The sequence below is a fragment of the Drosophila subobscura genome, chromosome U (assembly GCF_008121235.1).
Source record: "Drosophila subobscura isolate 14011-0131.10 chromosome U, UCBerk_Dsub_1.0, whole genome shotgun sequence".
NCBI classification, from domain to species: domain Eukaryota; kingdom Metazoa; phylum Arthropoda; class Insecta; order Diptera; family Drosophilidae; genus Drosophila; species Drosophila subobscura.
Window position 1 is genome coordinate 21,838,706 of NC_048534.1, and position 21,499 is coordinate 21,860,204.

At 42.5% G+C, this 21,499-nt stretch overlaps 2 protein-coding genes across 5 annotated transcripts; both read left to right on the top strand.

The window, feature by feature from the left end:
* Positions 1-446: 446 nt before the first annotated feature.
* On the top strand, positions 447-21,409 carry LOC117900415 (serine/threonine-protein kinase grp). 2 transcript variants are annotated; one of them, XM_034810774.1, is made up of 7 exons: positions 447-662; positions 10,372-10,695; positions 11,158-11,381; positions 17,223-17,400; positions 18,610-18,752; positions 19,547-19,756; positions 20,435-21,409. In XM_034810774.1, exons 2-7 carry the CDS (start codon positions 10,574-10,576, stop codon positions 21,109-21,111), a joined length of 1,554 nt encoding a protein of 517 aa, XP_034666665.1. In that variant the 5' UTR covers positions 447-662; positions 10,372-10,573; the 3' UTR covers positions 21,112-21,409. The 2 variants fall into 2 exon arrangements, with proteins under 2 accessions (XP_034666665.1, XP_034666666.1); XM_034810775.1 differs by lacking the exon at positions 447-662 and adding an exon at positions 4,859-5,033.
* Positions 910-2,528, top strand: LOC117900416. 3 transcript variants are annotated; one of them, XM_034810778.1, is made up of 3 exons: positions 921-1,030; positions 1,069-1,079; positions 1,139-2,528. In XM_034810778.1, exon 3 carries the CDS (start codon positions 1,151-1,153, stop codon positions 2,039-2,041), a length of 891 nt encoding a protein of 296 aa, XP_034666669.1. In that variant the 5' UTR covers positions 921-1,030; positions 1,069-1,079; positions 1,139-1,150; the 3' UTR covers positions 2,042-2,528. The 3 variants fall into 3 exon arrangements, with proteins under 3 accessions (XP_034666668.1, XP_034666667.1, XP_034666669.1); XM_034810777.1 differs by having other exon boundaries at positions 910-1,079; XM_034810776.1 differs by having other exon boundaries at positions 917-1,075.
* Positions 21,410-21,499: the final 90 nt, after the last annotated feature.

Sequence of the window (21,499 nt, forward strand, 5' to 3'; positions counted from 1 at the left end):
GAATATTGAAAATTCAAGAATTTTGGCACCATCCAGGTGAAAGATACGTAAGCAAAGAGGAAGGAGAGAAGAAGATGGAATTATAATCATGCGTTATTTCCCACGATTTAATTCGATTTGTTCACCTGTTTAAATAGAGGGGGCTAGGTTGGCTAAATTCGTTCATTAATGCACGATCTATGGTATTTTCTTGGAGGGGCTCCATCCAATTCAATAAAAGGAACTCTTGAAAACTAGCCAATCTTATGGAGATTTGATTCAGCATTCGGATAAAACTAAAGTTTTAGCGCTGAGAATTCTAAATAGCTAGTAAAATTAATCAGAATATCAAAATAGTGGACAACTTTCTTTGATTCGGTTTAGTTGCGGTATATTTTTAAAAGTATCTTGGTTTTTCGGTATATCTTAGAGGTCCGATGGTATATTTGATCAATAAATCCACGGTCACACTGAACCCAACACCGCATAAAGACAGCATTTTCGCAAATTTATTTAACTAAACTCGTAAATGAAAGCATGTGCACGTCCAAATTGAAGTGAGTGTGGAGTGGGAAAACTCCATTTGTTACCCGTGCGTTTGTGCGCGAGCCAGCGCAATTTGTGTATACGTAGGCAGCCGTACAGAAGGCAGCCGGAAGGTGTGCGAAAAAGAGACGCCTCTGGTAAGTTTGCTTAAATAAACATTAAAAATCCATACGACATTCATATTAAGTGACGAGTGCCCCCACTGCCAAGCAGACGTATCCCCTTTTGTGGAAACCGTGTCTGGCACGGGTTTTGTGCGTTTTTACACATTTTCTTTTTGTTTGACTTTTTGGCGCAAAATAATCTACCACACCGGTGAGAGAACAATTCCCCACAGCATGGTGGTCCAATGCGCAATATTTGCCCAAACGCGTGCTCCCTTTCCGCGACATGTGGCAACTCTTTTGCAGACGCCTTAAGTTCACGCGCAAATCGTAGTTTTTTGTTTAAATACACTTATATTTTAAGCTATCAGCTAGCTGTAAGACTTGTTTTTAAAGTCAACGTTTTGCGTACTACATTAGTGCCAGTTTCGCGAGATAGTAACCGAGTAAGTGGAACGAAATTTATGCTGACTCGCGCTTAACTGTAAATCTGAAATTTGCTCCGTTAGTTTGGATCTAAAATGGCTTGGATGCCGTCGACACGCTTTGAGAATGATCTCGTAGATTCGCAGCCGGGCTGCAATTTTGTGCTGGGCCAGATGGCCTATGAGATAAAACGCGAGGCGGAGTACACCCCTCGTCCCCCATGCACATACAAGTACTTGGCGGCTCGCGACAAGCGCAACGCCGAGATTGATATGCTGCACGGGCCGGCCAGCTCCAAGACCAAGGAGATTCGCGACAGCCTGGCCATGATGGAGCGCATACAACAGATCGCCGGCACCAAGCCGCTGGGTGAGCACGCCACCATGGCCGACTGGAACGATACAAGCACCGTTGAGCGGGAGGCCGTTGCAATGATGCGCCACTATGGCCTGATGTCCATGGGTGTTGAATCGATGGCCCCGCTACCGCCAAAGGAAGAGGGCTTGCCCAAGGGTCCGATTCATGTGCTTCGCAACGGCCATCGGAAGTTGCCCTTGATAACAGATCCCGAATACTTTCGGCCTCGCAAGACACGTCTGGCAAAGGAAACCCCCACAAGCAGTCCCTCGACAAGCTTCAACGATTCTGGATCGTTCCACACTGCCAACGACATCTCTTTGGACAGCTTGTACGAATCCGCCGCATCGGAGGTGGAAACAACGTTAGACAGTCAAGATGATCCCGATGTACCATACGAACTACTGGAGGAGATGACACTAGAACCGGAACAGATCCCAGCAACAGGACCAAAGAAGCCAACAGGAACTGGATCACGCAAGGTCGTAGCAACAGGGTCAACGAGGGCAACAGCATCAGGGTCAAAGAAGGAAACAGAAACTGGATCCATACCAAAGAACATGGGAAATAAATCGAAGAGGATTACCCAAGAAGGGAGAACGTGGGACAGTTACCACATCGGCGTCTGAGGCAGCGTTAACATCTTTCCATGGGATTCCCAGATAAAGAACTGAAATGAAAATTTTAGTGCATTTTGTGTGCATTTTACACACAAAACTGGAGTGCATTGCACATATCCAGATATTCGAATAGAATATTATCTATTATAGCTAAACATTTTATATTTTTTTTGAACTTTCTAAATTTAACTCTAAAAATAGGCAGAAAATATTCTAGAAAAATGCAGTGAAATGAAAGGGACTTAGATAAGATAATAGTGTGTTATGAAAACGTTTTAGATTATGACTCGGCATGGCCCTATCCATTGTGAACACCATGCATAACCATGATGCAACTATACATACATCCGGCGAGACCACCGTGTATAATCCCACCATGGGTTTAACGGAAGATGCATCTCTCATCCCTAATGTGATCCCCATTTGCCAACAGTGGGAGTTGAAAGTTGTAAAATTCGAGTGGAGTTCATAAATAAAATATAATTAATAATGATCATCCTTATTAAATGGTTTGTTAATACATGCATACACGAATGTGTGGAATCTAATATTTTATACATACAAACATACAAAAATAGCAAAACTCCATTCCCAGCTGAAGGTTTCATTTACAAATCTTTCACTGTATTTATTTATCCCATTTATCAAATTTCTGAGAAATAAGCAAAATAATTCCCTAATCAATTCTCTGCCACACCCCCTTCCTAATGGTATTGTTTCTGTGAATAGAACTGTTATTAATTCGCTGAGCCAATCAATTAAGCCTAATAATCTGTCGCAGAGTGTCGCCAGAGAAAATTTACCCAAAGCGCCTGGCTGTGTGTGTGTGTGTCAGTATTTCAGAAGCGGGCATGGTGTGTTAACATAGGGTGATGCAAGTCATTTCCTTTTGTACAAGCTTCAGAAACTTGAGAAAATATGCGACCTCGAACTGAGCTAAAGTCACCCTCTTCTCTCTCATCTTGTTTTGTCCTCAGCTTCTCGTTCTCGCCTGGAAGTGTGAGCGACACACACACCAATACATTTGCACATGCAAAGCCCTCGCACCGAAAGTTCAGTTTCCCCAGCAGCCGCGTGCGTCTATTGTCTCTTTTTTCCTTCTTTATTTTATTATTTTTCTTATTCTCTTTCTTGTCAAGCCAAAAGTTGTTGTAGCTGCTGGATGCTGCTGTCGCTCTGCTGCTGCTGTGGTTGCGTTTTTTGCATTAACATCATGTTGTTGCTGTTACGCAGACAACACATAATACATATTAAGGCAATAGTGAGTTCAGTCAGAAAAAAGGAGATGGAATAACAGAAAAAGAGTGGGCAGAGAGGCGTATGTTAACGAGACTTGAGTCTTTTTTGGAACGGGAATAGAAGAGTCGAGAAGCGATAGGGAAATATAAAGGAGAAAACACAGTTACTGCAAAACAAACTCGCAAGCCAGATTAAAATAGGTTAAAATACACAATAGTTTATAGGTTGGTACTTTTCCTACGGACCTTGACGACTTTCAGTGTTGCTTGATTTTAACGTGAACGTGTATGATTAAATATTTTTCTGAGTGTATGTATGGAGAATGTGGCTGCCTCGCTTCCCTCTTTAGAGTGGACCAATTGCGCGCGCCGACTTTGCTTCGCTTTTGTTTTGACTGAAAATCTGTTCAATCGTTTTTAAGTTATCTCTGATTAATCCAATTACTTTTAACAGTTTCCAGTTTTGCAAACTTCTTGAAGGGTTCACTCCATTTCTACGCACACGAATTGTTGGGGTGAAACTGAGTCCACGTTAGCAAGGCATCCGAAAGGTAAAGGCTGTTAGGTAGGCGCAGAGGCGGGAAAGGGAGTTGAGTCACATAAAAGACGAAGAAGATGCAGAGGAAAAAGCAAAGAAAAAGGAGCAACAGCCCTCGCCGGCAGCCGGCTTTCTTAACGTTGAGAGCAAGTTAAACTTGAAAGATTTTGGCGAGAGAGGCTGCAGAGAGAGGATCCACCACCACCATCAAGGAAACGAGTGTACATATGTACAGATGTGGCTGTTGCTTTCCTTTCTCACTCATCCATCCATCCACCGTTTTGGCGCGCGCAAGTACAAGCTCCAGTTCTGCCTTCTCTCTCTCTCTCTCTGTTCGGTGCTCTCTAGCTTTTGTGACGCCGGCTCTACACCGGACGCAAAACTGAGTTCCTTCGCTCTTGAGTGTACTGCGTTTGGTATGAGTTTTTTGCCCATGCCAAACGCAATCACACTCAAAAAGTCCAATTCAAATTCAACGGTGAAACAGGACGAACGGCCTTCAGCAGGACTTGCAAAAGCTAAAAAATAAAATAGCCGAAAATAGCTTTACTCGCTGTCATAGTAGTGCCGTATGGTAGTAGTTGTACTATTGTAGTAAACGTTTTTCAATCGAATTTCCCGAAAAGCCGAATCAAAATGGAGTGGCGAAAACAGACAACGGACCACGAGGAGGATGTCCCGGCCAAGAGGTGGCGAATTCGGTGTAGATACAGACACAACGCGGCTCACAGGATGCCGAATGGATACCGTCTGTGTCAGTGTCTCTGCGCGCGTGTGCATGTGTGTGTTTCCTAAGCTGCTACGAAGACGCGGGCTGAGACATTTTTCAGTGGTGACTTTTTCGACAAAACACGGTTCAATTCGGTTCGTTGCGGTGTCGATTCGGAGCGCCTTTTCTTATAACCCCCTGGGGGTAGTTGTTGCCTTTTTTGCCTGATGTGAGATGGTTGAAAGGAAAGCTTCTAGCGAGAATGGAGACACACGGAGAAGAAGAATTCAGAAGGAAACGGCACAAAGACACGAGGTGGAGAAAAATAAAGCGGATCAAGAAGAAAAGAACGCAGTGTAAGGCGAAAAAGGGATAAAGATGGAACCGCCAGAATGTGATGAATAAATAACCTCAAAAGGAACCGCAAACGCGTGTTCGCACTGAAAATAGAGAAGAAGAACTCGATTCCATTGATGACTCCCAGTCTCTCTGCCCACTCCACCGGCAGACACAACGGTAATCACTCGTTTATCATATTAATTAAATAAACTTTTACTCGGGCGTGCAATTTACAAACAACACTGCATATGCGGCATTTTTTCTATTGTGTTCCCCCCTGCCTTCTCTATCTTTTTGCAACGCCCGCAAAATAAAAAGGAAAAACTCTCGAGGTTACCAGAAAGCAAAAAAATTGAAGAAAAAAAAACTTGCAACGCTGGTCTTGCCACTTGTCTGTCCGTCTGCCAGCCTGTTATGCCTGTCCGTCCGTACGTCGGTCGGTCCATCCTTCCGATGCCTGTGTCTCTTTTTTCTTCTTTTTTTATAGCCATGCAATATCTTTTTTCATTTCTTGCTTTCCTGTTCGCAGCAGCCAGCCGCTGCAAAGCCTTCCTTCTTCATGTACAGGGCGCACAAAAAAAAGCGAATGTTCAAATTGAAATACTTTACAAAACTCGTATTTGCTTAGCCTTATCGGCCGCCGTGCAGACCGACACTACACACATACACACTCGTACACTACACATACACACACCTCAGCGACGACTCTGTCCTGAAGTTTTTCTGCAACTCGCGCTGTTGCTATGTGCCTGTCCCCTGCTACCCAGAGCAGGAGGAGGAGGAGAAGGAGGTGGTGCTGTAACGAGTCGCAAAGACTGACTTCTCCACTGCAAAATCCGTCTGCTGCTGGGATATCTGCATACCATCTGCCAACTGATCAGCAAACTATAGGATCCTTCCTCTGGCAAAAACGAGGCATAAATCATTAGAAGCAGTTTAAATACAGTGGAAACCTTGGAATAGGAAGGTGTTTGGAAGGGTGATAATTGTTGAAGAGCTTGCTATAAATAGTGCTTGGCTGGTAGATTGATTTTAGCGTGAGTTTTAAATCTGTTGAAGGTTACTTTCATTAAAGTGTTTGTAGTAATTTATGTTCAAAACATTTTGATCTGCTTGTGCTCTTCGAAAGAATATTGACATCAAACCATTTAAACATTGCACCGTCTAAAGAATTATCAATTGATTTTAAAACTCTCATATACCGCTGAAATTCATATGCAACTTTTTGTAGAGCATCAGCATCGTCTATTCCCCCTTAGAGTTCTACAGCTTGTAGCTCAATTTGAAACCTAAACAAATTCCGTCCAGAAAAATGCATTCTGTAAGCATATTTTCAAGCAATTGTTTAAATTGAATTGTAAACTATTCTAATAATGTCGCATACATTTAGATCATTTAGATCCCAATCATATAAATCAGTTTCATTTTTCTTGGATTCCTCGTTCTTTCCAATGGAATGGGACTGCTTTCTCCAGCAGCTATTACCATAAGTTTTGTGTGATCTCATTCGTTTTCTCTGTATTTCGGACTCTGTCAAGCCATAACAAATATTCATAAATTTCCTTAGTGCAAACCTCTCCATTTTTCCCTCCGCCCTTTGAGCCTGAAGGAAATCTGAAACCGCTCTTGGCTCCTGCGGGGCTAATGGCTTGGCTAACCATCAACCATCATCATTACAGGGTTTTTTCTTTTTTTTTTTTTGTTCGGCATTAGCCAATAAGCCAACCCAGATGGTTTTGACCATGGCCTGGACTTGGACTGGACTCTCGCTAGACTGGATTTCGACTTGCCACAGTATCATTAATTTTGTAGCCGCTTGTTGGGGCTGGCTTTGCCTGGCACTCCCTCTGCCCACTCATCCAGCCAGCGACTAGTTTTGTCTGTCTCCAGTACTCCAACTCTCCCCCCAGACCCACTTGTGTCCAGGGCTAGTGACTCCTGTCCTCTGTGGCCTGCTTTGGTCTCTCCTCTTGACTCGCTTTTTGCCTTTCCACTAATCCATGAAAATGATTCTACTCTGTCCAGTGTGTTGGTGTATATCTGTGTGTGTGTTTGCTGGTGTGGCAACAAAGACACGCTTCAACATCCCTCCTCCTTCTCTTGTGCGCTTCGTTTGACTCTTTAATTTTATTTGATTTTTACTCTAAAGCTCTCTTGTTCTGTTTGTTTAGGATTTTCGCTTTGGTTCCTTTGTGGAGACTCCTGCCGGTTGGCTTTTGGCTACAGGAGAATATTATCCTCATTTTCATCCAATTTCGTGCTTCTGTAAAATTGTTTAGTCATAGCAAAATATCCTTAGATTTCATTACACAAAATGTAATCAAGATGCATTTATCTGATGGGCCAAACAAACAAAAAAGGAGACAAAAAATGTCCTACAATTTACTTTTGTTTGTCATGGGCGCCCCTCCCGGCCTATGAGTCATTTATATTGTTTTGATAAGAGTGGAAACGCAGGACAAATTTATGGGTTTTCCACCGCATCATAAAAAATTTTAAATCATTTATTATGAGAGGCCTGTGACAGGTGACAATTTCTTAATGATTTGGGTTCAAATACGAGTATCAAGTGTGGTTTTAATGCGGCTTTCTATTCGATTGATATTTTCTATAAAAAGATGATTTGTGGATTAAAATAGTGGACACACAAGCGAATTCTGCTGCTGTAAAGAATGACAGGAATGCAGTTCTTTTAAGGCTTAATGAATAACAAGACAGATGCTCCCAATCTTTATAGAGTATGTGAAAGATAACTCTCCATTTGAAAGTAAAACTTTGCTTAGGAACTTCTTTACCGAATTCTTAAACTGTTTCTTCTGTCTAAACTTTATCGAAGGAATTCTCTAGAAACTAGTTTTTGGGGTTGTATCTTGTCCTGTTTTTCCCCATACACCATCTGCATGAATGAAGGAATGAATTGGTCGCCATAACATACTTTCCCAACTTTGATATCTCTCTGTCGGAAGTTTTTTTGCTTTTTTTCAGCCGCAGTGGAAAGTTTTTTTTGTGAAAAACTTGTCAAAGTTTTTATTGGAGTTTCATTACTCATCCGGTATCTTCGCCACACTCTTCCACCCCTTCTTTTCGTTCCATCACTTTTGAGGTTTTGGCTTTAGGCTGTCGACACGTGCTGTGTGACACGCCCCGCTGCCGCTTGCTGCCCCTGCCCACCGCTTTCTCATTGAAGCTTTAATGGTGCAACACATGTTATCTGGCACGACACCCCCTCTGTTTGCACACCTTCTGCTGCTATGCTATGACAAAGGCTTTGGGGTTTGAATAATTTACAAAAAGATATTTCATCATTTTGGGAAATTAACTAAACTTTTTGTTTGGAGTGTGAGAAAGATTCTAATCCTTTGGGATGGGATAGAATAGGTGCAGTCCTGTTGGAAGTCCCTATGTATCACATCCATAATCCATAAATCCCCTTTACAATTTCCATGAATATTAAAACCAAGTTCTTATGCAGAAATTGGATTTAAAAAACTTTTCAATTATTCACCATGCAAAGAAGAAAGTAATAACTGAGAAAAGAATAGGAAGAACTACAGAAAGACAATCCACAAAAAATGGATTTTTCCTACGGCATAAAACCTAAAAATAGACCCAAGAAAAACTGACGAAAAAATAAAATACAAAAAGAGAAAAAAAAAACACACACATTCAAGTAAACGCAAACGCAAACAGACGCTTACGCAGGAAAAAATTCCACTCTGTTGAATGTACAAAGAAAAGTGTAGAACAGATAGGACAGATGTACAGACATATAAGAAATGTTAATTGTGGCCTGTTGAACAAGCCAAAAGCAACAGTGGCAGCGCAGTCGTAGCTAGCAGAGGCAGAAAACGGCAGAGAAATCAAAGCTGGCAGAGACTGGAGAAGCTTTGCCGGCAAAAGAAGCAGCAGCAGAGAGCCGGTATAAAAAAAGTAGCAACAGCGGCAGAACAGACTCCAACTAACAGAATTCTCTCAAGGAAAACACAGTCTGCATCCTCTCCAGCTCTCAAATTCACTCAAGCTTAGTCAAGCGCAAGCTTGTTGAGTGATGAACAAAGCGAGGTGGAGAGGGAGCAATGGCAGCAAATTAAAGCTAGTCAAGCATAGCGGCGACGTCATTTTGCGCTGATGGACAGAAGAGAGAGCGCTGGACCCAGAGAGGAGGCTGGTTGGACAGAGAGATGGAGAGAGAGAGAGTGCAAGGAACCGACAGAGATGGTGCCAGAGAGAGCGGACTGGTGGCTGCATGGTAGAGGGTGATGCAGGGTGATTGGACCGACAGTGGAGATGGTGCACGATGAGTGGAGAGCTTTTTCCAGCGTTAGTTTAATATACGCAATATGCTGCCATGAAGGCTTGTAGAGGGGAAAAGGAAGTGGGATGGGGATGAAGTGAAAGAGGAACTGCGACAGGGAGTCGAAAATCTGCGACTGTTGATGATGCTCTGCTGTACCACCCACTCATGGATACACACCCACGCAAATGTGCATACAACTACATCGAATAGAACAGGCACAGTGGGAAGGAGTGAGAGCAATATGTTTGATAAACAACAGAAAAACATTTGGATATGCATTTAACGTAAAATTATTGTGAATTGATTAAAAGGGTTGCTTCTAGGTCCGATGACCTTTTTTTACTTCCTTCGCATGGTTCTTTGTCTATACCATTTGTCTGTGCTATACCATTTCACAATATTCTGCAGGAACCAGATCATAATTCCATTTACTCGCATACCACAAGATAAAGCATAGTGTAATTTCAATTGCTATAAAAAAGAGAACACGACTCAGGAATTTAAAGGGGTTCAATTGTCTAGGGATGATATTTGTTTCTATAGATCCATGAACTTGTTTTTTGGAATTTCTGGTGAATATTCCTTTGTTTAGTTCTTTGTCATGTTCCACTGTCCTTCCTTATTATGCATGCAAACACACACACACACTAGCATGATTCCCTCAGTTCTCCCCCTGTCCTTTTTCCTTTAAATTGCCCGACGAAGCGAAGCTTGCGCGCTCTTTTTTTATTCGCAAAAGCTTTAAAGCGCCTGCGCTGGCTGTCGGCCGGCTGCCCGAATGGAGAGCCGAACGAACCATGACCATGCCAAAGGACGAAATACTAAAGGCGGCAGGCAGGAGCAGGAAAACGTAGCTGGAGCTGTGTACACCACAAAATTTCAACAGCAGCAGGCAGGCAGCAGCATCCCCATGTGCTTTTTCCGCACTCTCTGTCTCTTTCTCTCTCTCCCTCTCCTTGACGATCGCATAGGTGTGCGTGCGTATATGTATGCGTGTGAAACAAAGCGTAAATGTGAATGACAGCGCGCGGCAGCGGAACGTTGTGGAATTGTGTGGAACACATCGCAATACAAATTAGAAAAGTTCGACGCTTGGCGGCATTCCCCTCTCATTATCCCCCTGTCATATACTTTACCCTTACCTTTTCCTTTATTTTCCGCCTTCTACTCTGTGTGTTCTTCCACTAATAGCCATCTTTGTTTTTGCCTTTTTGACAGCTATGCACGAGGTCGCCGTAGAAGCTTTAGCAGGCGGCAGATGACGACGACGACAGCGACACCACATGGTGGCAAGGCATCAATACTACACACAGGATACGGCCAACAGGATATTAAGGCACGCAGCAAAATAAACAGGACCTAGACCGCCTCCAAGCGTGGACCCAGAGAGAGGAGCCTAACGGTGGGACTTAGCAAACAAATGGCGGCTTTTATGGCAGGAGCAGCAGCAGCCGCCGGTGGAGGAGCGGGTGTCGGAGCCACTCGGGAATTTGTCGAGGGCTGGACATTGGCGCAGACCCTGGGCGAGGGCGCCTATGGCGAGTAAGTTACCATCTGAAAAATTTCATCAATTTTTTGGCATCATTTTTGGTCTGAGCGTGCTTGTGTGTCCTCTCCGTGTGCGTGCTCGTGCATACACATATGTGTGGGTCGAAGTCAATAAACCGGAAATGCTTCTGCCACAGAGAAGTGGCAAAAAAAACCCGAACGAACTGTAACTGAAACGCACTTTTCCGGCGTATTCCCGCTGTATACGGCGACGAATGCTGCTGCTGTGCCCCCTGCCGGGCAGGCGCTGCACTGCGCATGTCCCATGGCGGCGGCATCCTGACATCCCGCCACCGAAACGGGGAACACGGCACTGCCAAACCGGACCAGTCGATGCACAGACGACACCGAACCGAGTTGCAACTGCAGCAATGCAGTTTTCCCAAAGTTATTGCCATGGCTAATCCCAGTGCTTTCTCTCCTTCTCTTTCTCCCTGTGTGTGTGTGAAAATGCAGAGTGAAGCTGCTCATCAATCGGCAGACGGGCGAAGCTGTGGCCATGAAGATGGTGGATCTGAAGAAGCATCCGGATGCCGTCACATCGGTGCGGAAGGAGGTATGCATCCAGAAGATGCTCCAGGACACACACATTCTACGGTTCTTTGGCAAGCGCTCGCAGGGCAGTGTGGAGTACATTTTCTTGGAATATGCCGCCGGCGGGGAGCTATTCGATCGAATTGGTGAGTAAAGAATGAAATTTAAAAATAGAAAATTGTTTTGGAGGTGGACAATTATTGGGAACTGCACAAGAACATATTGAATGAATAACGACAAAGATACAAGCTTCTAAAAATCCAAATTTTGTTGTCCAACTTTTAGAGCAACAATTATTGGAAAACTGTCAACGAGTTGTCTCTAAAATATGTTCCCTGACAGTTAGCAAAAGTCTGATTTCTGTGAAAATTAGCACTATCAAATAACAAATGGTGTGGGGTGTTGCATTCCCCTGGCATTCAGTGGCCATTCAGTGGAAAAGAACAAAACAGCTGTTTGTGAATCGCATTATCATATTGGAAATCGCATTATCTAAATAGATCGAAAGCTTTCTGTTTTGTATAATATAGTATAAGATTGGTATAATTCTGTTAATTCGTAATTAATGTGTCTATTCGCTTAGGTGAACATTTAAACAGCTAATTAACGTTGTAGATTAATATTGAATTTAAACTACAGCAGTAAAAATTATTCTAGATTTTCATTACACTTTTCTAACACCCTTCTAAGAATCAAAACAGATTCTGTTCAAAAGAGTAATAAAACTAGAAAATAAACTTTGAACCACCTCCAACTTGACATTCAAAGGCCATTTAAATGCCATTCTAAATAAAAATTCGAATGGCTAGATTGAAACTGAAATTTCATGGCCAAAGCCAATCTTCTTTGGATAGTTTCCAAAACCAAAGCGAAATCCCACTAACCACAAGCCAAAACTGCAGTCAAACACTTATTTTTTGTGTATTACAAACGCCTGTTAGAGAAGCTACTTAAAGTTTGTTGGCCACTCAACTGGCTGTAAGTCCGAATTTCCCATAAAACTTTGCCAAACCAAAGCAACAGCAGCAACAACAGGAATCCAATAACATAAAATGATCCCTCAAAGCGGTTGCCAAAGAGACCGCACAGAAAACGAGACTATGGCTTGAAAGTAAGAGACTTCTGTCGGATTGCTCATTAGAATTGGGTTTACCATACATTCGGATGATGTGTGTCCTAGAATGAATCCTTATTTGTCCACAGAACCCAACAATCCGTGCCAGCCACACAAACAGCAGACAACAGACAGACGGAGCTCAGAGTTATGGAAGAATACTCGTACTCACTCGACTCCGTAAAGTAGACACATGCCAAAACCATATAGACGTTGGCCCCAGACGCAAATATGCCAATATGTGGAACCCAGAAAAATGCCACACAGACACACAAAAATATAGAGAGAGAGAGAGACGAATGAGACAGACGGTGGAGTAGGATTGAAGGATGTGGCATGGATGGAAACACACACATTCCAAAACAACCAGTTGGGTTAGGGACCACCGACAAATCACATTGACAAGATACAGATCTTGATTACAGCGCGGGGTTCGTCCTGCCTGGCTGCCACTTGCAATGACAATTTGCCAAAAACAGACGGAAAGGAAGTGCAAATGGGCAGGGAGGAGTAGTAGGTGCAAAGTTCGTGGCATTTTCATAAATATTAACAACTTGGCAAAAGGTCAGCGAGTACAACTCGGTATCGTTGGGTTGATAAGCGGCAGAGGAGGGAGAGCGAGAGACAGAGAGGTTTGCTATTAATGGAAGTGGCATCCTTGCATTGATTGCCACCTCATACCTCATTTTCCTTCTCCTGTTTCCCAATCACACCATCATCATCATTGTACTTTCCATCATACTCTTCCTGCTGCTGTTTGTGTATCTGTTGGGCATGGGTGTGGGTGGGAGGACGTTGTGTCGGTTCTGTTGCATTGGGGGCGCTAGTGCAATAATCAATGCGGCAGCCACATTTAGTCCCCCGCTGCTAAGCCATTTTTAATGATATCTAGAGATGAGAGCGTGGGTTCATCTACCATGAGTGGCATAGAGCTAAAATGTGTTACTTGTGTGTGGTATTTTGTGTTAATAATTTAATTTGTAAGATAATACATTTTGGTAGGGGGCTGATCTATTTGCATGTATCAGAATCTAGGAAGTTATTGAGACTACAGGGTTCGTCGTGACGCAGGTCTTAGTTCTCTCTTTACATATGCTGCGTGTCTGTTTTTTTAGGCCTTGGTTAGCTGAGTCGTTCCCCAGAACTTTCTCTCACGTTCACCACAAATGGCTTAAATTTCGTCGAGTAATCAATTAAATTCCCCTACAAACTTAGTCATCTTTCTGTCAAAAATCAATCAAATGTGAGCTAAAGCGTCTGCATTAGAGATATTATAATCAATTTCATGCATCTGAGAATAATTTATCATCTGATATTCCCCCGTTACTCACGACCTTTCAACGCAAGCTTCCAATTTGGTCACACTCTCATCACTCTCTCGCTCGTTTTGTCTCATTTGATGTGGTCTAGCGCCTGTTGGGCAGGCAACAAAAAGTCTTTTTTGAGAAGGAGGAGGAGAAACGGAGGGCATGGCAGGCATGTCATGAAAGGATAGTGGAGTGCGATGAATGGGTTGCCATAAATAGGTTCAATATGCAAATGCAACATAATGGAGAGGCACACACACACGCAGCACAGGCCGTGCACTGCACTCTCCCAGAGACAGATGTGATGTCCTGCGTGCGTGTGTGTGTACATATGTGTGTGTGTGTTTAATTGTGTCTGTTTGCACAGAAATGCATTCATTAAGCTTATACCCGCCCGAGATAAAAGGGACAGCAAGGAGAAGCGGCAGTAGGATATGTAGATTCTGAACCGATTTGGTCATTCACTCAATCAGCACGTCCTTTTCTGGTGGGACGGTAGAGAGCGCGAGAGAGCAGCTCTACCCTGTCATGCCCTGCTGCTGGAGTATGATATATAAATTATGCTTCAATTACAAATGAAATTTTCGAGTAATTTCCATCATGAATGGGGCGGTGGGCTCTGTGATTGGAGCAAAAGGATATGGCCTCGGTATCCTTCCTCTTTTCTCTCCCCTCTCTCTCTCTCTCTTTATCTTTATGAAATGCAATTAATTATGCTAAAATGTTCCTGACGTACAGTTTTATTGCTTTCATCTGCTGTGGCTGTGGCCCCATCATCATCGTCATCATCTGAGGCACATTTTCTGCGACTTGAAATGTATGCAAATTATGTGTTTTTGTTGATGCCAGTGGCGGCAATGCCACTCCAGCTTAAAGTCAGTCAATATTCTACATTTAAACAGAAGAAGACTCGCTCGCACTCGTATTTCATTTAATTTTAACCCGCAAAGAGTTGTGCAAATGGCTCCAGCCAGCATCATTGGAGCAGCAGGATGGCAGGAAACAACCAACATGCCACATGATAAATGAATGGCAAACAATGTGCCACACTCTCTCTGTGTGTGTGCCACACGCCACACGGAATGCTGACAACAACGAGAATAGGATGCCATGCCATGCCATGCCGTGCCAGCAGCTTATAGATGGAAAGCGCCGCCACCATGATGGTTTCTTCTGGGAGGGTGTACACCTGTTATAACTTTATCTTTTTCTCCCCCCCGTAAACTTTTCAGGTATTACAAATTGAGAGTGACAAGAAGCCAACCAACTAAAGGGATAGACAGCAGGGGAAGCCCAAGAGCGAGAAAGGCAGGTGGAAACGTCTACAAGAAGACTATAAAAAAATAAGCAAAATGTTCAACATTTCTGGCGAAAATTCTATAAAAGTGGGAGGAAAATGATTACCAAGAAATTTATATTTTTACATTTTTGTCTACGAATATGTAAAGTGGAAAAAAGTAGAGATTGTGAGACTTTATCTGTGACACGACTTTCCAAGTAGTTTCCAGCTTGGTTTCATGCTGCAGAAAATTGAATTTATTGCAGCAAGATTTTTATTTCATTAGTGTAAAGTGATGGAATCAAGAGCTAATGAATTCATACAAGTGGAAGGATAATTGCATTTAAACTTATTTAAATTTTCCGTTTTTCCATCAATACTAGGAAGCATGTGTTTAAGTTATTTTGGGACTGAACAGTTTTTGAAATCGTTCCAAAAATAGTTCACAAGTTTCTCTCCTCAAACTCAAGAGAACTTGGTTCGAGGAAATTAAATAGAATTACTTAACTGGTAAAATTCGTCGTAAAATTACGAAGCCAAAGAGAACTCACTTCCAATTAAAATAAATAACTTAATTCATATTTTGTGAATTTCCCAAGAAATTTGTTACCGAAACGACAAAATCTCCATGGAAAATTGCATCTGAACTTTGTAAGAATTTAAGCAAATTAAGGAGACAGACCACAACCTTCCTTAATCAATAGATTGCAATTTCCATTAAAATGTAGAGCGTCGCCTGAAGGCCAAAAACTTTAACGGAGCAGAGTTTGCAAAACGAGTTTTCCCTTAATCTCGATTAATTACTGAAACTTTTGCAAACCAAAGAAGCGAAGCGTAGCCCAAACGGTGGTCCATTTTCCAAAGGAAATTGAACGTTTTTGCAGCAGAAAAACACTACATCATCCATCCATCCAGCCACTCGAATTCCTCTCTTGTTGATCAAGTTTTTCTCCAATGTTTTCACCACTTGCTTTTCCGTATCAAAGCTACACTTGAATGAATGACAGACAATTAAAATTGTTGAAACTACCGGGAATTTTCTGTTTTCACAAAACTTTTCATCAACTTTTTGTGCTGCAAATACAAAGAACACAACAGAAAAGCCACCCACCTTTATAGAGCTTCTCTTTCGCATTTTAAAGGGTTTCAGGGATTTCGTTTTGTTCATTGGGAAAACTATAAAATTCAATCAATATGGAAAATTCCATCAAGTCGTCTGTCTGTGTCCATTGAAAATGTCTAAACATAATTTTGCTCTTTGCCTTTGAGCGGGAGAGTCAAGTCGAGTCAATAGCATAAAAGCAAAATCAATAAGCAACAAAATGATGGAAATGTATGTGGCAATAGATATATGAAGGATGGAGAGACTCATCCGTACAGAGCAGGATGGCAGCAGGATATTCAAGGACCGACCTGTCTTTGACAGTCAATCAGGTGAAACGAGGGACAGGAGGAAATACAATCTGTCTAGCTTTTAGTTCTCTCAGTTGAAGGCTCTTTTCTCTCTTGAGGTTTCTCCATCTCTCGTCGTATCTGTCTTTATGATTATGTCGTTTGAGAGTTGAGTTGGTAGGGGCGAAAATGCTGCACTTCCGAGTGGGAGAACTATTTGGCTTTCCTTGAGAGACTTTGTAGCAAAAACCGAGAAGTGAGAAAGAGAGAGGGAGCGGGAGAAATCTCAACAGGTAAAAGTGGAAACTAAACCAACATTTTGTGGCGCATTGTTTGTGTCCAGAGGCTTTGATTAAAATTTCATAAAACTGTTGATTGCATTTTTGTTGTACGACCCATTGTCGTTGTTGCTGTTGTCATTGTTGTTTTTTTGTGTGTGTTCTACTAGACGAGGCCAGGCCGTGGCTAAGCCCATAAATCCTTTAGACACGCACAGCATGGCAGGCAGGCAGAAGGATGATGCTCACGCTCGCATTACATTTGTTTTTCCACCTGCACTGTCCTGACCCCTGACCGGTGCACCCGAGTTTTTGTGCTCTGCTGCACATATTTTCCATTTTCAGTTTCAGTTTTTGTGCGTCCCTATGGAAGAAAACACACACACACACACACGTAGTTATAGATAGGAGAACAGGATATACTCTCTCGCAAAGAGAGAACGTGCGAGGTGGTTGAAACATAAATTGCATTTTGTTTAAATGTGTCACAAATTTTAATTCAATTTCCGTGACTTCTTTTGCTGCTTCGGCCATTTAACCGCCTCTTAAACTGAACACATTTATACAGAGTATTCGTTTTTATATCGTATATTTATTTAAAATTATTTCTTTTCCAGAACCCGATGTGGGAATGCCGCAGCATGAGGCCCAGCGCTATTTTACACAACTTCTGTCCGGACTGAACTATCTTCATCAGCGTGGCATTGCCCATCGTGATCTCAAGCCGGAGAATTTGCTGCTGGACGAGCATGACAACGTGAAGATCTCCGACTTTGGCATGGCCACCATGTTTAGGTATTAGGTACAACGAAATTACATTTCCAAGGAAACATCTGACTCTGACCAAACACAAACATACCCCCATAGACTCTTATTTGTTCTTGAAATAATAATAGATGATAGATGTAGTATTTTCAAGGGATTTTGGTAGGCGATGAAAGGGATTTATTTCCTGAAAATGGTTCTTTTTCTTAACCATAAAAAAAAAATGCTGAAAAGCAATATTTAGTTCCGGAGAATCAATCTTTTTCTTACCATAAATAGTGAAAAATGCTGAAATGTTTAGTTTTTGTTCTGTCAGACAGAATATGTAATTTTCACCCAGAAGTACCTCAACCAAAAGTACTCCAAAATGCTTAATTTACAGCGTTACAAAACTATTGAGCAAATTAATAATAACCCCTGGAGGGAGCGTGTACGACATATATCTAAGCATAGAAAATCCATTAGCGCTGCCACTGACCGACCAGGAAAGAAAAGTTTTTGTGCCGAAAATGAACCAACAAACAGAATTGTTAATTGAAAAACCCCCAAGGAGATGCCTTGCGGGGGGAGACTAAGCGAAAATTCAATTTTGCTAATTGCAATTCGGCTTCTGCTCTAGACTGTGCTGTAGATTGGGCGGAAAATGCCGAAAAATAATTATTTATAGTTAAAGATTTGTCAAATCATCATTTTCTGCACCATAAGGCACACTTGAGTTTACACTTCAACTCTAGCTTGTGGGCGGCCTTATCTTATATATCTTTGTTCTGCTTTGCTTTTGGCTTTGCTTTTAGCCTACGCTTGACATTTTTTTTCTGTTGCCATGCACTTTTCAATGGGTTGTCTTGTAAGCACTGGTCAAACGAAGCAGATGACTTTCAAACAGATACCAAGGCAGATGGTTTGCAATTAAATTTCTTAGTGGTTTCATTAGTGAAAGAGAATTTTTGGAAACAGTATAAAAATATAGAAACTACTTTAATCTTTCAGGGTAGTTGCTTACGCTTTCTCGTTTAGTCAGTACTTTGGTGGACAGCCTGCATTTAGAGTAGATAAGGAGAAGCTTACACACACAAACACAATCACACGAAAGATCGATCTGTCTCTGCCCTTATGCTAAATCTGTTCTCTATTTTCTCTACTCTTTTACATGCTCCCTTCCGGGCGCTCCGCTTTTGCTGTTGGCGCCTCCCTCCCGCTGGTCTGCTGCTGTTGCTGCTCATAATTGTCGCCATGCAGATGCAAGGGAAAGGAGCGACTGTTGGACAAACGTTGCGGCACTTTGCCGTATGTGGCCCCCGAGGTGCTTCTGAAGCCATATCATGCACAGCCTGCGGATATTTGGTCATGTGGCGTCATACTGGTCACCATGCTGGCAGGAGGTAAGTGGAAATCAGTTGGAAACAAGTGATAAAACCATCATCATTTTACGTGTTTCGTGTGTGTGGAGAATACCGTTTAATGAACCGTTTAATTTTGTTGCCTAATTTTTATCATTTTGTGCACCGAATATAACAATGAAAAGATTGTGACGGAAACAGTTGCAAAATTTGAAGCTTATTTGTCTGGCTCGCTCGCACGTCCACGCCTGCCTTGCATTCTCTGTTCTCTGTCGCACCCCTCGCCAGGCATCGCATCATCGCTTAAGCACATCATCGCATCGAGCCATGCACCTCGTCTCGTCTCGCTTTCATCTAACGGGAATCATACATACGATACACTTTTGTTTTTGTGTTTGTGTTTTCACTTCTCTATCTGTCTTTCTCCCATTCGCTGTCTGCCGCCTTCCATATGCACTTTTTGTTCTCCTTTAATTTTTGCTGTTTCTTTGGTATTCTAGCTGTAGATTGTTTTTTGCACATTGTATATCATCTAAAGCTTTTATACCAAAGCTCCAGCTTAAATTGCTTAACAACGCACCACCAAACCAACAACAGTAACAACAGTAATCAGAAAACGAAACTCGAAATCGAATGATAATACAGTTTTAACCAGAAAAAATAAACCAAACCAATCACTATGCAGTCAAAGCACGTTTCGAATACTCTACTCGTTTACATATTAAAATGAAATTGCTTTTCATTTCGCACGTTTTTGGTTATCCTCTTTTTTTCTGCCCATGTCCAAATATTTGCAAAATGCTAATGAAATTTCTATAAATTAAATTTTTGCACAGAATTGCCATGGGATCAGCCATCGGCCGGTTGTCCAGAGTTCATTAACTGGAAGGACAATGATCGCTGGCAAACACAGACGCCATGGAGCAAACTGGACACGCTGGCCATATCCTTGCTGCGCAAAGTGCTGGCCAGCAGTCCGGGCACACGCCTCACCCTGGAGAAGATTCTCGATCACAAGTGGTCCAACATGCAGTTTGCCGAGCACGGTAAGGGGCAATTTATGATACTTGTGCATTGAAGTGTTTATCGAGTGATTTATGTACAAGCACACTTTGCCGGCTCAGGTACTTAGTGACTCTCAATGCTTTCGACATCTTGAGAGTCTCTCTGTGCCTGTACTGGCGGTGATGCAAATGTAACTGCAACTGCAACGAAACGACAGTGACTAACGATTAAGAGTGTTTCTTACAAGTGTTTTATTTGGTGTCTTCAGATAAAAAGTGTTTTATTCAGTGCTCAAGCTCTGCTCCGCTCTGCTTCTGCTTTGGCGCTTTAGCTGTATGATAGATTTAAACTACTTCATAAAGCTAGATTACCAAAGCATTGGCTCTGTGGAATCCTCCACCAAGTAATACAATCCGTTCTGCATTTAAAAACCGCATTTAATTACATTTTGTTTGCAGCCTTTGCTTATTTTGGCCATGTTTTCTTTATGAGTTGCTGTTTTGTTTGCACATTATTTGATCTTTGGTGATTTTAGCTGTATGGTGTGTTTCAAAGTTCCATAGAGCTTTATCACCAAAACCCAAATGGTTTTTGCATTATTTTCGCATGAGTTTCTTACGTTTTTATAATGTTTGTTTAATGGACATCAAGAAAATGTCATACAAACTTGGAATATTCTTACTAAAACAATTTTCTTATCTTCTCCTATCCACGCACAGATCGCTCCTTTGACTTGGTCGATTCGGCGGCTGCCTTGGAGATCTGTTCGCCCAAGGCCAAGCGACAACGGTTGCAGTCCAGTGCCCATTTGAGCAATGGTTTGGATGACTCCATATCGAGGAATTACTGCTCCCAGCCGATGCCCACGATGCGCAATGACGATGACTTTGATGTGAGATTGCGCAGCGGTCGGGCCACTGGCGGTCAGGAGAATCAGGCCGTGGCCCAGGAGGCGCGCCTCAGCTACTGCTTCTCGCAGCCGGCCCTGCTGGATGATCTACTGTTGGCCACGCAAATGAACCAGACGCAGAGCGCCTCGCAGAACTACTTCCAGCGTCTGGTGCGGCGCATGACGCGATTCTTTGTGACCACACGCTGGGACGACACGATCAAGCGGCTGGTGGGCACCATCGAACGGCTGGGCGGATACACATGCAAGGCCAGCGAGGAGGGTGTGGTCACGGTGTCCACCATCGATCGGAATAAGCTGCGGTTGGTCTTCAAGGCGCACATCATTGAGATGGATGGCAAAATCCTAGTCGACTTCCGGCTGTCCAAGGGCTGTGGCCTGGAGTTCAAGCGGCGCTTCATCAAGATCAAGAACGCGCTGGAGGACATTGTCATGAAGGGGCCCACCACGTGGCCCATTGCGATTGCAACCAATTCGGTGCCTTAGCTTGTAATAGAATTTAACCTAAGACTTGACACTATTTCATGTGTTCACACAGCACTCCCATTAATCATCACTAAAGACCTTCGAATACTTTAAGCAACAATTAGCATGTGCTAACTCACTCTTAGTTCATGCGTTTTCGACGATTACGTTTCGTATTATGTATTATTACTTCCTATTCTACGATGATTTTAACTTTGTTGATTTTTAAACGATTGCCGAGTATTAAATGTAGTTGATTAGATAGTTAAACGTTATGAAACAATAAATATTTCTTTTGTAATGTAAAGAGAGATTTCAAGAAACTGGATTTTCATTCGAAGGCGACTTGTCCTACCCGGCCCGGCCCCATTTGATAGAATTTCAGTCAAAGTTCATAAAACAGCCAAAA